Source organism: Coregonus clupeaformis, chromosome 13 (assembly GCF_020615455.1).
Source record: "Coregonus clupeaformis isolate EN_2021a chromosome 13, ASM2061545v1, whole genome shotgun sequence".
In the NCBI taxonomy this organism is placed as follows: Eukaryota; Metazoa; Chordata; class Actinopteri; order Salmoniformes; family Salmonidae; genus Coregonus; species Coregonus clupeaformis.
In genome coordinates this window covers 21,389,852-21,406,248 of record NC_059204.1, presented here as the reverse complement: position 1 = coordinate 21,406,248, position 16,397 = coordinate 21,389,852, and the positions used below count along the sequence as shown (strand labels likewise).

The window sequence follows — 16,397 nt, the reverse complement described above, 5'->3', positions numbered from 1 at the left end:
CGGCTTCCTATTTCGCAACAAAGCCTCCTTTACTCATGCTGCCAAACATGCCCTCGTAAAACTGACTATCCTACCGATCCTTGACTTCGGCAATGTCATTTACAAAATAGCCTCCAACACTCTACTCAGCAAATTGGATGCAGTCTATCACAGTGCCATCCGTTTTGTCACCAAAGCCCCATATACTACCCACCATTGTGACCTGTACGCTCTTGTTGGCTGGCCCTCACTACATATTCGTCGCCAAACCCACTGGCTCCAGGTCATCTATAAATCACTGCTATGCAAATCCCTGCCTTATCTTAGCTCACTGGTCACCATAGCAACACCCACCCGTAGTCTGCGCTCCAGCAGGGTCCCCTGTAGCTCAGTTGGTAGAGCATGGCGCTTGCAACGCCAGGGTTGTGGGTTCGTTTCCCACAGGGGGCCAGTATGGACATGTATGCACTCACTAACTGTAAGTCGCTCTGGATAAGAGTGTCTGCTAAATGAATAAAATGTACAAATTTATATCTCACTGGTCATCCCTAAAGCCAACACCTCCTTTGGCCGCCATTCCTTCCAGTTCTCTGCTGCCAATGACTGGAACGAACTGCAAACATTTCTGAAGCTGGAGACTCTTATCTCCCTCACTAACTTTAAGCATCAGTTGTCAGAGTAGCTTACCGATCACTGCACCTGTACACAGCCATTCTGAAATTAGCCCACCCAACTACCTCATCCCCATATTGTTATTTATTTTGCTTATTTGCACCCCAGTATCTCTATTTGCACATCATCTTTTGCACATCTATCATTCCAGTGTTAATATGAAATTGTAACTATTTTGCACTATGGCCTATTTATTGCCTTACCTCCATAACTTACTACATTCACACACACTGTATATATTTTCTGTTGTATTTTTGACTTTATGTTTTGTTTACCCCATATGTAACTCTGTGTTGTTGTTTTTATCGCACTGCTTTGCTTTATCTTGGCCAAGTCGCAGTTGTAAATGAGAACTTGTTCTCAACTGGCTTACCTGGTTAAATAAAGGTGAAATAAATACAAATAGGACATTTTACTCAAATGAACTCAATTTCCAATACTCTATCATGCAGAATGTTCTCTGGTCAATAGGATATTGACAATTCTGTCATTGATGTTGTCAATAGGAAATTGAACCCAGTTCTCCTGTCCTGACTGTATATTGTCCAATAGGAGTTTGAAATCGAGCTGGAGGGTTCTCAGTGCCTGCGGATCCTGTGCTACGAGAAATGTTACGACAAGACCAAGCTCAACAAGGATGACAATGAGATCGTGGACATCATCATGGGCAAGGGCCAAGTGCAGGTAAGGAGAGGGGGGAAAAAACCTCACATCATGAAACCAAACTCACTGTATGCTTATTCCATACGCATGTGTGGACTTGTTTTCTTTATGGACCCTCACAGAAACATAGTGTACCACAAGCTCCTATGTACATCAGTAGACTATGGAGATATCCATTCAGCTCACAAACTTTTCCCCAACGTGTGACTCACACTTATTGTTGTCTGGCCTCTTGTGTACAATAGATGGGTTTAGTTGTGGTGGGCTGCCTTTACTGTGGGTCGGTTGTTTTAAATGTCTAAGAAAGAGGTTGGGAGAAAGGGAAAGGGGGAGAGAGGGAGAAAGGGAGAGAGAAAATTATAAAGAGAGAATGAGAGAGAAATTCAGTTCAGGGTTTTCCCCCTCCTTGTGGGAAAATACCCTATATAAAGTCCCGCTCTCTCAGAATGTCCTGTGACTGTAACATGTTTGGGTTGTGCATCACAGTCTGTGGGTAGTTATTAAGACGCATCACGTTGTTGTTCCTCCCTCATACGGTAGCAGGTCTCTACGCTGACCTTTTTTACAAGGAGCAAGTGTGCACCAAAGTTGAAACATGTAGGAGCACACAAAGAAATATAGGAGCACAATGAACAATATTTGAAATATTAAAGCTAGAATCCTTAATTCTTCTAGGTGCACTGGTGCTCCTAAATAAACAATTCAGGTCGCACAGCTAAATATTTGGGCGCATATGCAAGTAAAATGGTCGCACTCTTTGATGTTATTTTTTTGTCATTTAGCAGACTCTCTTATCCAGAGCGACTTACAGGAGCAATTAGGGTTAAGTGCCTTGCTCAAGGGCACATCGACAGATTTTTCACCTAGTCGGCTCGGGGATTAGAACCAGCGACCTTTCCGTTACTGGTACAACGCTCTTAACCACTAAGCTACCTGCCGTTTGATCCCTGGTAGTCTCAGGAACCAGGCCCTTGTTATGGAGTAGTAGTCAGAAATAGGAATACTGAGTGAAGTATTCCTTTCAGATGAGTCACAGACAGTTTTTTTTAACAAATAATGAAACATGAACTAGTGTTGTGTGGGGAACATACAGTAGTACTAAGATGTCATATGTGATGCGTACTATATGAATAACAAACTATTATCCAGGATTGTGGTTGTGTTCATTTCCTATCTTAAACTCCATCATCTCTCTTAAGTTATTTGAAGTTTGTCTTGTGTTTTCTGTCCTTGACTGATGTATCAATGCTTCTCTTCCTCTTCAAGTGTAGCGAAGAATGACACTCTTCACTCCCACCTCATTGGCAGTCCAATTTGGAGAGAGTTTGTTTTTAGAGGGCTGTTTAAATGGTTGCCTGTTCCTTTTCCCTGACTAACTGTGGAAAAGCTGTTTAGATAGAGAAGGTTTTATTTGCCTCTAGTGAACCAGAGAGGACTTCTGGCCTGTCAGTTGAATTGTCCTCTGTGCGTACTAACTCTGCGTACTAACTGAGGAATGTCCACATTCTCTAGCTATGATATGCTATGCATTCTGAGATGTCAGACTTGAGTAATAGTGACATCATCATAGCCCATATGTGGCATCCATTTTGTCCCAGCATGTGGCATACCGCTCTTCCTTTAGTGATAGTCTCGAAGGGTTTCTGAAGTATCATAAATTATGATTGGTTGTTGTAACGCTTTCCGGAAACATGCAGTACTCCATACAGTAAACACTCCTACTACTACTACTACTACTCCACAAACTCCTACTCCTACAACATACACTTTTACTGTGCAGTACAGTAGAGCAGTGTTTCCCAACTCCAGAACTCCAGTCCTCCAGTACTCCCAACAGCACATTTTAGTTGTAGCCCCGGACCAACTCACCTGATTCAACTAATTGAGGGCTTGATGATTGTTGACAAGTTGAATCAGGTGTTTTTTGTCCTGGGCTACAATAAAAATATGTACTGTTGGGGGTACTGGAGGACTGGATTTTGGAAACACTGCACTAGAGTACCAACAATAATGAGATTACTACGAATGATTTATTCTGTTTTTATCTCTTTTTATTTCCTGCTCTGAACTACAGAGGATTAGTTAAATGGAGAAAAAAGCCTAATTAAAAGCTTAATTAAAACACCTCCTGATCTTTGGCCCAGCACCTGTTGAACCAGATTATATTCCACTGTAATTCCACTGTAATTCTTATCAACCTTTACCCCCACTAATGGGTTAATGAGGTTTCTCTTCTTCCTGCCTGTTAGCTCTTTGACAGGACTGAATAGGAGTGGAACACTAGACTCTGGAGGCTGTGTTGGAGAAGTGTGTGTGTGTGGGCACTGAGCTGCAGACCTGCCTCATACCAACTTCACTGCAGCCTGTCATGCCCATGGCTAAAATATGTGCCCACTACTCACTCACAGGGGTTCAACAGCCTGGCAGAGAGGCACACTAATGTCTTCTGGGAAAACACACTGCCTCCCAACCAACAACAGTCATGTTTCCGAAAATGAACAATTTGCGTTGCGTTGGGGAAAAGGAAGGGTAGAAAGTGAAGAGAATGGCCTGTTCAGTCCCAGGATGGGAGATGGTGGGAAAATGATTGGTGATGAGCGTTGTTGCTGGGTGAGCGGAGAGTTTCACTCTGCAGTTGGAGGGCTGGAGAGAAAGAGAGGTGAGCAGCCAGTGACTCAACAGAGAGAGAGCGAGGCTTGGTTGAGCTGAAAAAGAGAGAAAAACGTATCAGTATTTGCTGTGATGGCATCAGCTCTCTGGGCTGAGAGTGGGAGACCACATCCCTGATATAATGTGACTGTTGTGTGGAATAGTGCTTGTTAAGGGATAGGGACACTGTAGAGTGGGAGAGGGAGTTGTTTTTTATTAAACTGCAGCAGACAGACAATAACACTTAGAGAACCTAAAATGGAGTGTAGGGGACATTGTAGTAAACGGACAGAGATGTTTATTAAGGGACTTTACGGTAGTTTACATGCAAACACTGAGTTACTAAAATGGAGTTTAGGTGATCTAAGGCGACAGAGTTTACATGCATGAAGTCCTTCCCATTCTTCCAGAGTGCATAGCTTGTGGGTGAGACTTTTTCTTGAAGCTCTTCTGTTTTGTTTCTCGTCAAGCTCTTCTGAAAGGAGTTAAAATGTTTTGCTTTCCTCTCTCGAGACCTAACTGATTTATTTAACAATACTCTAAAATACTAAAAGGCCTTACATGGGCATTTTATGCAGCAAAGTTGCTTTTTATTGCCTGCTACTAATTTTCTTCACAGATGAGAAAGTTTAGATACTGTAAGTAAACTATGTCCTGTAAGGACATTTCAATATTGATATTGAAGGATATTTTGTTTGTGTAAAGGTGTCAAGTTAAAAGAGGATGAACAAGGCCAGCCTGTCCTTCAATGTCTTGATGTCTGTTTTTGCACAAGTAGGCTAGTGCTATATCAGTATACATTTGAAATGTGCAATACGATACTGTTTTAGTATACATTGAAACTGTTAGATATTCATGCCACTGAAGAATACTTCAGTGCCCGTCCCACCCAGACTGCCATATGTAAGGATCTCTTTTAGTTCTGATCAATCAGACTTATTTCCATGGATACAGGGGTCCCTGTGGTCCATAGTGAGGTCAAACTGGTTTGTGTGTGCATACACAAGCAGTACTGATGCACCAAGTCTGGAACCAACAGGACCCTGAACATATTCTACCCCCAAGCCATAAGACTGCTAAATATTTGCTTAAATAGTTAACCAAATAGCTACCCGGACTATCTGCATTGACCCTTTTTGCACTAATCTCTTTTGACTCATCACATACACTGCTGCTACTGTTTATTATTATTCCTGTTGCCTAGTCACTTTATTCCTAGTTATATGTACATATCTACCTCAATTACCTCGTACCCCTGCACATCTGCTCGGTACTGGTACCCCGTTTATATAGCCAAGTTATTGTTACTCATTCTGTTTTTATTATTACGTATTTTACTTTTCTATTATTTCTCTATTTTCTTTCTCTCTGCATTGTTGGGAAGTGCCCGTAAATAAGCATTTCACTGTTAGTCTACACCTGTTGTTTACGAGGCATGTGACAAATAAAATGTACGCCTGCAGCACTGCTCTGATCTTTTTCTCTCTGCCTAATAATCAATTATTGAGTACCAGCAGGCAGCAATTCATTTCCACACACAGCTCTGACCCCCAGGAGATAACCTCTGACCCCTGACCTCTAGGGGTGAAAGCTCTAATCTTCCATTAAACGACAACATGTTAGAGGCTATTTCCCCCTCTCTCTCTCATCTCACACTGGGAACATTAATGGGCTCTTAAACTCCTTTTAGGTTGACTTTCGCAGAACTGATCAATATCTGTCCTCCAGGCTGTCAGTTAAAACAGCAGCAAAGAGGTTTATTTCTTCTCTCTAGCTGGTCCCTGTTGAATGAGTGCTGTGTCTGAACTGGCACCCTATTATAGTGGACTACTTTCAACTAGGGCCCGCTTAGGTAATATATAGGGAATAAGGTGCCATTTCAGACCCAGACCAGGTTGCAAAGGCCTTTGTGTTGGACTGACTGACTGACTTTCCAAGAGCTTTCCATTTCAGCCTTTTTGAATTTCAGAAATTGCTCTTTTGTGACATTTAAGTGCCTGATTTCTAAGAATATGTTCTCTCGAAAGGGGACAGGTCACGCAGCGCTTGGGATGACAACCACGACCAGTGCTTTTGTACAGCGGAAATGCATCAGTCTAGGCAGCTAAAGCCAGCAATGCTTTTATGTAGTAACCCCCCACACACACCCTCTCCTCACCCCACCCCCTGGGCTCAAGCCTTTAATTTCTCTCTCTTATCTGGAGGACAAAGTGTTGTCTTTCATAGACCCACCACTGTTCACACAGCCATCTGTCTGAGTGTGTTGGCTCTAGCACAGAGGAGACTGGGACTGGAGAAGATTGTGGAGATACGGATGGTATGACTCTGATATTGATAGTCTGATATTCTTCTGTTAGGTAACATGTCTCTCCAAAGACTGTATCCCACTGCCTGGTATCACCAATTAGCTTTTCTTATAAGAGCTGTCAGTAATGAGACCACACTCTGAATTCCACTGTACTGAAATGGCTGCTCTTTGAATTCCTGGTGTTCCTCTGTGGTGGATTCTGGTAGTTGATAGTCGAGCTGTTTGGTTGACCCTTTTTAGTCAATAAAAGTAGAATTACTAGAATATAAATCCGTATATTTCTATGGGTTGGACAACAGTGTGCTTTCTAATCTCTACAATCCTCCTCCAACATCACCTTAACCCTTCTGATCCATCCTACCCCCATATGAGCCATTCTTCTCCTCTATCCTTCCGCTTCTCTTCTATCCCCCTTTCCTTCACTCCTTCTCTCTCCACCCCTCTCTCCACTTCTCTATACCTCCACTATGCTGTAGCGAAGGGGTCCTTTTTATTCCTTCCTACTCCAGGGTGAGTACATGTCATGGACCCCTCTCTCTCTCCTCTGTTATTTTGTCTGTATAATTATTAACCTGAGCTAGTTGAACCAGAGATAATGGGAGACAGAGTTCAGGCGTTGGAGGAGAATTGTGTGTGTGTGTGATGCAGAGGGGCACAAAGCTCTTTGTTCCTGGAAGCCCTTACCTTCAGGATACAGCAGAACAGCACCGTGTGGTGTGGTACATTACAGTAACAGAACATTGCATTAAAGCAGAGGGTTTAGCACTCACTTATACAAAAAGCTCTCTGAGCCTATGGATTCTTGTGTGGTGTTGAGCAGATTTAAAAACTGTGTGTGGTTATTAGGCATCTGTTTCTTTGTTTGCGCCAATGCAGAATGTGTGCGCCAGGGTAATATGAATTCATGTAGCTAATAGGCCTGCTCATCTATCATGCTCTGGCTCCTATCATGTAGTGGTGTAATCTGTCATATCCTCCCCCTGCTACATACCCACACCCTGGGGCCACACACATACACGCATGCAGCAGCATCTGTCAAGACTGACAGATGGGCCACGAGGGTGTGTGTTCTGAGACATCCTTAGCAAACACACACCCACGCTAATGGCGAGCAAATTCATACATTCATGTAAATGATTTCAATCGCTCCAACCTGCCGCAAGGGCTTCTGTTTATTACCCCGTGTGGTGGTGGTGGTGGTGTGGGGAGGGAGGGAGAGGGAGTGTGTATACTGTATGCTTTACATGCATTGACAAAGGAAAAGTTTTATTACATACAGTTGGAGCTATTCAATGACCAACAACACCCAAAGGAGCATATTTTGACTCACTAAGGAAAGCTCCATGGATTGGAATCTTATTCCAGCCTTTAAAAGATTAACATACATTTTACACTCAATAATATGCACACTTAGCATTGATACAGTATCTCTGGTATGATATGTAATGGGGATCATCCTTCATATAGTCAATGTGCGCCTCATGTAGCATCTGGTGCTCTTTATTGATGGAGGGTAATTCGGGATCTTCCTCATAAGATCAGCCGTCTCTGATCATGATGTTTCCCCATCTCTCTCAGTGACAGGTTATGGTTCTTCCCCCTCCATTTCCTAACAAATAACCCCCTTTTCCTTAACCTTCCCCACAACTCTATTTGTCAGTGTTTGTTATACCACCACAAACAGCACACTGGGACAATGTGCCCTAAATAACTAGGTTGTGTTTTGAAAGGAAGAATCTGATTATGAAAGACAGAAGATAAAATCCTTTATTTTGTTTGAGATACGAATACACAAAGTAATGAAAGAATGACCTGCCAGATTTAGTTTATATAAAAGTAGTTCTGAAGACAAACCAGAGGGCCAGATTGGATCATCCATCCGTTATATGTATACTGCTGCCTAATCCCATGTCTCTGGTGTGGTGACTGGAGACGAGACAACATGTATTATGACATCCTTTGGCCGTATTCTATATCTTTGGAAAAAGACCAGAATGGGTTCTAGTCCTCTATAGTGGGATGTGTCAGTGTGATCCTGTATGTACTGTAAGTTAACTCCCTCTCACTATGATATACATAATTATGCAATGGCATACAAGTCCCTTATTACTCTGACAGGTCTGTGTATTCTCAACCAGATACATAGCGAGTTGTATGGGGGGTCGGCTGTGGTGTCCAAACCCAGTAGACACACTGTACTGCTCTGCTGATGGACCTGGAAGGCAGGCGCTAGGCAGTGTGGGTAATTTGATGTTATTAAAGTTACATAATCAGGGAGGAGGGAAGTGTAAGTGATTACCAGCAGATGTAAATGCTTCCCTGGACATGTAACCCAGTTGTTTAGAGAGGGGGAGAGAGAGAGAGAGAGGGAGAGGAGGAGTAGAGAGATCGAAAGAGCGACAGCGAGAGAGGAGGAGGGAGAGACCCAGATGGTGGCCAATTACAGGTTGTGAATTAAGTGGAGATCAAAAGAGGAGAACCCAGCCAGAGAAGCAGGATCCTCCCCAGCTATGATGCATAGAGATACAATACTGTTCTGTTTAACTCTGTTGCCCACTCACATTCAGACTCTGATTGTTACAAAAGGGATGTAACATAATGCTGTTCTTCTCTCTTGGGTCACAGCTAAAGCCTGGCTTTAACTAGTCTTTAGAAACATGTTTTTTAGATGGATGGCACACAAGAGAATGTGAAAGTCTTTAGATGGATGATGGATCCCAATGCGAAAAACGTTTTGGGAACCACTGACATGCAGTACACTGTAATGAATGGTCTTATAGTGAAAGGGCCCTATTGTTTTCAGACAGTGGTGATGTGTAGAGGAAGATCGAATCCCCTTTGCCATGCCAATGGTACTATATGAACTAGTCCTCTGAGAATAATGCGATCCTGTAGCAGGACCAGTAGTGCTCTAGGACCATTCAACAGCAAAGCTTCCAGAAGTCTCCTATTACAACTGTGAGGTTTTTAATGCTTATCTCTCTGAGAGACTAATAATTAATAAGGCGCTGCACTTGATGAATTTATGAAATTGCTTCTTCCAATTATTGATAACATACATGCACTTGTTAAGAAACTGACTTTTAGAACTGTTAAGGCTCCATGGATTGATAAGGAATTGAAAAACTAAATGGTTGAAAGAGATGGGGCAAAAGGAGTGGTTAATAAGTCTGGCTGCACATCTGACTGGCTGACTTACTGTAAATTGAGAAATTATGTGACTAAACTCAACAAAAAGAAAACTGTGTTATGAAACCAAGATCAATGATATAAAGAATGATGGAGAAAAAAACTTTGCCATACTTTAAATGAAATGATGGGTAGAAAGACAAAATTCAATTCTATCTTTCATCGAACCAGATGGCTTATTCATCACAAAACCATTTGATGTTGGCAATTATTTGATTGATTACTTCATTGGCAAAGTGGGCAAACTTAAGCAGGAAATTCCAACAACAAACAGTGAGCCATAGTATTCATGCATAAAAAATAAATAATAATTAAAGAAAAGCATTGTACGTTATTGTGGGACAGGTGGAAAATTATTGTTATCGCTCAATAATGACAAACCTCCTGACATTGACAACTTAGATGGAAGGCTACTGAGGATGGTAGCTGTAAGGTCTACACCCGTTGTAAGGTCTACACCCGTTGTAAGGTCTACACCTGTTGTAAGGTCTACACCCGTTGTAAGGTCTACACCCGTTGTAAGGTCTACACCCGTTGTAAGGTCTACACCTGTTGTATTCGGTGCATGTGGCAAATACATTTGATTTGACTCTGGCCACTCCTATCTGTCATATATTTAATCTGAGTCTAGAGGAAGGTGTTTTTCCTCAGGCCTGGAGGGAAGCCAAAGTCATTCCGCTACCCAATAGTGGTAAAGCAGCATTTACTGGTTCTAACAGCAGACCAATCAGCTTGCTGCCAGTGCTTAGGAAACTGTTGGAAAAATTGTTTGACCAAATACAGTGCTATTTGTAAACAAATTGACAACAGACTTTTTTAGAATGCTCATAGAGAAGGGCACTCAACATGTAATGTACTGCACTGACACAAATGACTGATGATTGGTTGATAATAATAAGATTGTGGGAGCTGTACTGTTAGATTTTAGTGCAGCCTTTGATATTATTGATCATAACCTGTTGTTGAGAAAACATATGTTTTATGGCTTTTACAAGTCATTCCCTAAGCTCTAGACCTCAGCTGAATCTGGTAATGAAGGGAGCGGATGTAGAACAAGTTGACAAAATTACTTGGTGTTACCTTAGATTGTAAACTGTCATGGTCAAAACATATAGATTCAATGTTTGTAAAGATGGGGAGAGGTCTGTCCGTAATAAAGAGATGTTCTGCTTTTTTGACACCACACTCCACAAAGCAAGTCCTGCAAGCTCTAGTTTTTTTCTTATCTTGATTATTGTGCAGCCATGTGGTCAAGTGCTGCTAATAAAGACCTAGTTAAGCTGCAGCTGGCCCAGAACACAGCGGCACGTCTTGCTCTTCATTGTAATCACAGGGCTAATCTAAATACTATGCATGCCAGTCTCTCTTGGCTAAGAGTTGAGGAGAGACTGACTGCATCACTTCTTTTTATAAGGAACATTAATTCCAAATTGTTTGCATAGTCAATTTACACACAGCTCTGACACACACACTTATGCCACCAGGGATCTTTTCATAGTCCCCAAACCCAGAACAAATTCAAGAAAGTGTACAGTATTACATAGAGCTCCCTTCCATCTCATATTGCTCAAATGAACAGCAAACCTGGTTTCAAAAAACAGATAAAGCAACACCTCACGGCACAAGCTTCTCCCCTATTTGACCTAGATATTGTGTGTATGTATTGATATGTAGGCTGTGTGTGCCATTTTAAAATTGATATAGTTATGTCCTTGAGCTGTTCTTGTTTATTAATGTTCTGTATTATGTCATGTTTCATGTTCTGTTTGGACCCCAGGAAGAGTAGCTGCGGCTTTCGCAACAGCTAATGGGGATCTTAATAAAATACCAATACCAGAGAAATATACCAGGTATGGAGGGAACAATAGCTCCTGCTGATTTCTGTCAGAGATAGGGGGAGAAGATGGGAACAACGGCACAGAGAACAAAGTAGAGAAAGATTGGTCGTTGGCAGCCAGTGTGTCAGTCATAAATCATAAACAGCGAACACACACATACACACTGTGCAGTGTCAGAGGCACCCCTACCCCCCGCTGCTCCAAGAGGAGGCCCCCCAATCCCCATCAAATAACCCCCATCTCACCTACACATGCACGAATGCACACACTCACACACAAGCACGCAAACCATCGCTAATGAAATCTGAAACCTGAGCCAGCGAGGCCAAGGTGAACTTTAGGAGATGCGTGTGTGTGCCTCCCATTGTGTGTGTGTGTTATTAGGGGAGTATTCTGTTAACCATTCTGTCTTGGCCCACACACTCTACAGAGTACATTAACACTCTCCTCCTATAACCTGCTGTGTCAGTCACATCTACCAATCTCATCAACACTTTATTCTGGCTTACCTGGTTAAATAAAGGTTAAATAAATAAATAAAAAATGATGTTCATCATTTTTCCCCATTATGGCTAATGCTTCTATCTATGACGACCCCCCACTAGTAGGCCAAAATGAGAAACATTAAAAAGCTGTCTTTAAGTGAAATAATCATTTTCTATTGACAGAATTAAATCAAAGACTGTATTTTATAAGAAATGACTAAGTGTCTCGGTCATGGCTTCTCTCTCTGACAGAAATTGTTTTCTACTCATCCTTAGTGAGGGAAAAGGGACCACTTCTCCTTCCATTAGCAGGAAACACACTAGGGTTCCAGGGACAGTGAATTCCTGAGATGGTTCTTTCTTTCAGGAGCCTCAACCTGGGGCCAGAGCATTCTTCTCCTCCGCCTCTTTCTTCTCTGTCTTTGGATTTATTGATAGCAGATGATCGAAGAGAAAACATCTTCACCCCTCTCCTCATCCCTGAAGTAATTTCATGCATGGCTCTGCTCTGCCTTAGAATGTGCTGAAATACTGATTGATTAGAATTTCACACGACCACATTGACTCTGTTAAATCTAAATGTGTTGTGTTGTATGAACCAGGGCAACCCAAAAACCTCCCTTCGCCTCTCTCCTGTGCCAAGATTGCCAGACAGTGTTTGCCCTGCCAATCTGCTGTTGGGAGCTCAGCTACTCTGGGAGGGAGTGTTAACCACAGCGGCCCTCTCCCCCAGACGAGATCATGGTTCACTGTTACTGTGGTGAGGAGTGTCCTAGGGGGACAGAAACCAAAGGGATGGTAGAAGGATAGCAAACTCACTTTTCTTTATTTTACTACCCTCATGCCACCTCTTCCCCTTACAGAAGTGTTCTCTCTCCCTCTTTCATTGCACCTCCTCTCTCTTTCTCCCCTCTCAATTCAATTCAATTCTGTTTGCTTTATTGGCATGACGTAACAATGTACAGTGCATTCAAAAGGTTTTCAGACCCGTTCACTTTTTCCACATTTTGTGACATTACAGCCTTATTTAAAATGGATTAAATAATTTTAAAAATCCTCATCAATCTACACACAATACCCCATAATGACAAAGCAAAAACGGAAATATCACATTTACATAAATATTCAGACCCTTCACTCAGTACTTTGTTGAAGCACCTTTGGCAGCGATTACAGCCTCGAGTCTTCTTGAGTATGACACTACAAGCTTGGCACACCTGTATTTTGGGTTTCTCCCATTCTTCTCTGCAGATCCTCTCAAGCTCTGTCAGGTTGGATGGGGAGCGTCGCTGCACAGCTATTTTCAGGTCTCTCCAGAGATGTTCGATCGGGTTCAAGTCCGGGCTCTGGCTGGTCCACTCAAGGACATTCAGAGACTTGTCCCGAAGCCACTCCTGCGTTGTCTTGGCTGTGTGCTTAGGGTCGTTGTCCTGTTGGAAGGTGAACCTTCACCCCAGTCAGACCAGAGAATCTTTTATCTCATGGTCTGAGAGTCCTTTTAGGTGCCTTTTACTGAGGTGTGGCTTCCATCTGGCCACTCTGATTGGTGGAGTACTGCAGAGATGGTTTCCTCATCAATCTACACACAATACCCCTTTTTATTTGTAATACATTTGCTAAAATTTCAAAAAACCTGTTCGCTTTGTCATTATGGGGTATTGTGTGTGGATTGATGAGGAAACAATTTAATTTAATCAATTTTAGAATAAGGCTGTAACGTAACAAAATGTGGAAAAAGTGAAGGGGTCTGAATATTTTCAGAATGTACTGTAGATATTGCCTCTCTCTTTCTCCCCCTCTCCTTCTCTTTCTCCCCCTCTCCTTCTCTTTCTCCCCCTCCCCCTCTCCTTCTCTTTCTCCCCCTCTCCTTCTCTTTCTCCCCCTCTCCTTCTCTTTCTCCCCCTCTCCTTCTCTTTCTCCCCCTCTCCTTCTCTTTCTCCCCCTCTCCTTCTCTTTCTCCCCCTCTCGGCAGACTGAGGGATAGTGGGGTAGACAGACAACCTCCAGGCCTCTCTCTCTCTGCCTTCTCTCCTCTCTTCTGTTAATCAGATTTCACATGAACACCAGCGCCAAATCTCCCCCAATGCAATTGCTTTTTTCCCCCCTTTGTCCCGCAAACACCCCCAGAGACCAGAACCATTTTTACCCTCCCTGGCTCTCCCTCCCTCCCTATCTCTCTCTTTCCCGTGCTGTTGTTGGCAGCCCCCTCAACCATATTTTAGTAATAGGCCCCAGCAGAAATACAGTGTCCTAGTGAAGCCCTGTAGGCTTTGAAAAGTGTGTGTAAGGGCGGTGGAGGGCTGACCCTCTGTGGTGCTGTGTGATTGATATCCACTGATTCTGACGCCTGAAGCAACAGGACCTCAGTCTGTCCTTCACACACTGGACCTGTGGAGAGAGGTAGTGATGGAGAGAGGGATGGAGGAAAAGGGATAGAGTACCCCCATTTCCCAAGAGAAGGGCCTGATATGGTTAGAAAGCTGGAGAGTTTGTGTAAGTGCCCCCTCTGTTTGTTTTGATGTTGTGATTGTGGAGAGGAGGAGATGTGTTCCATATGCAGGGAGTTTGAGGTTGAGCCACGCTCTCCACTGTGGTGGTACATTTCATTATACCCAGAGATGGATCTCTCTGTGGAGGGTTTGTTCTGTTCTGGGAGTAACGTCAATACGCACTAGGCATTAGAAGATGGAGGGACAACAGGGTTTTGCTATACTCTGGTTTCATGGTTTTTTTGAAAATGTGTTTTTACTGGAGGTTGCTCACATGTACAGCCAGCCCTTCCCATTCAGCCGTGATAGTCCACTCACCTTTTACTGTAAACCGTGCTGTGTGTGCGAACGCACGTGTCGATGTAAGTAAGACACAACATGGTTCTCACACAGCTCCAGACGTTTCCTGCTGCTTACTCACGCTGTTGCCAAACCAGTCAGACGTAAAAGGATGCTGTTGTGAGCCGTATGTGGCCACTGCCCCTCTGCCAACCCCTCTGCAGTGCCAACCCCTCTCCACAAACTCCTAAATGCCAACCAGGTATCTTCAGTAGCACCCTGTCTACAGACCAGACCAGGGCTGACAGAGGATTAACTTCTACTGCCTGAGGTTCACCCCTCACACACTTACCAGATGCTACCTATAGCCTCACTCTGCCCTCCATACACTCTGACAGGTGAATGATGCAAACATAAACACTCAGTCATAGAACCCTATTGGCTTAGTGTGGAGACAGACAGTGATGTTAGCTTAGCTTGTAGCTGAATATAATCGACTTGGAGAACTTAGAAGGCACTTTGAAAGTTCTATGAACTTGAACGGCTGTCTCAAGGGACTGACTAGGGCTTTCCCACAGAAATAGAAGCAGTACTTATTCCACCCACTGAAACAAAGCATCTCTTTTTGTCATCATAATCATAATTTGAACTTCACAGTAGAATACACCCCCCATATTGTGTATATTATGGCATCAGTGAACTGCGTCAGTGATTGATTTGATTAAATGTCTGAATGAGTCACTATAATGGTGTAGAGTGATATCATATACAGTACACAGGCATGGACAGCTCAGCTCCCTGACTGTGTTTCAGTGTAGACTACGTCCTGACGGTGAAGTTCACCAGGACACAACACCAGGACCCAGGCCTTGCCCTTCCTGTCTATGAAAGGAACACTGTGAGTGTGTCTCTGTGTCTGCGTGTGTCTACTTAGGTGGCCCTTGAGCCTGCTGTCCCTGGTAATTCTCCTCTGCCTGTCTCAATCCCCTAGTGATTGGTCTGATCCCTGTATAAACTGATGCTGTGGGAGACCTGGGAGCTCCCACAAAGTCGTTCTGCATGATGGAAAACACCTCTGAGACACACGGTCATCTACGGCGTGTGTGTGTACTGAAATGGTCTCCAGTGGTCTTCAGGTCTCCTCTCCTATTCCAGTCACATCTGTAGCAGACCTTTGCTCATCTTAGAATGTTATCCCTCCACCATTCAGATGACAGGATCTCTGCAGCCTGTTGGTTAGCATCTTGAGCTTTCTCATCTCCTACACAAACAAATTTGTTTGTCTGTGTTAGGAATTCAATGTTCATTCTTATGAGCTGTTCTGTTGACTTCACACTTACACACTGATTGGAATGGAAAGGTTACATCTCTCATTCATGAAGTTGAAATCTTTGTCATTTTCTAGACAGATTCATCCCATTGTCAGTGTTCTCACTTTGATTGAACGAACGCCTGAGTCGAGATGAGAGCCAGAATGAAAATGTCAATGATACATTTGAATTCACCTTTAAATGTCATTTAGTTATCAAGCCCTTCCTTCTCCTGCCACTTTTGTCAGCCAAACACTTCTTCATCCACCAAGATGAGGCCTTTTCAACTGCCTCTCTTATGCATTTACTGAGATGTCAAACTATGTGGCCATGTTTTGATAGTTCACGTGAGAAAGAATGTTTGTTTTTAATGGTTATTTTGACTGTCAGTGATCTCTTACCCACAGTTTTCTCTTTAAAGGGATACTGCGATATTTTGATATTTAGGTCGTTTTTCTACTTACCCAGAGTCAGACGAACTCATGGATACCATTTTTATGTCTCCGAGTGCAGTTTGGAGATGATTGAAGTTAGCA

The 16,397-nt window shown here is 43.0% G+C and overlaps 1 protein-coding gene across 7 annotated transcripts in view; it reads left to right on the top strand.

Moving 5' to 3' along the window:
- The window catches only part of LOC121579445 (active breakpoint cluster region-related protein), a 242,135-nt gene that overhangs the window by 169,979 nt on the left and 55,759 nt on the right, over window positions 1–16,397 (top strand). For all 7 annotated transcript variants that reach the window (XM_041894042.1, XM_041894041.1, XM_041894044.2 and 4 more), the window contains one exon: window positions 1,204–1,335. In XM_041894042.1, coding sequence (XP_041749976.1) covers window positions 1,204–1,335 — 132 coding nt within the window. The remainder of the gene's footprint in view (window positions 1–1,203; window positions 1,336–16,397) is intronic.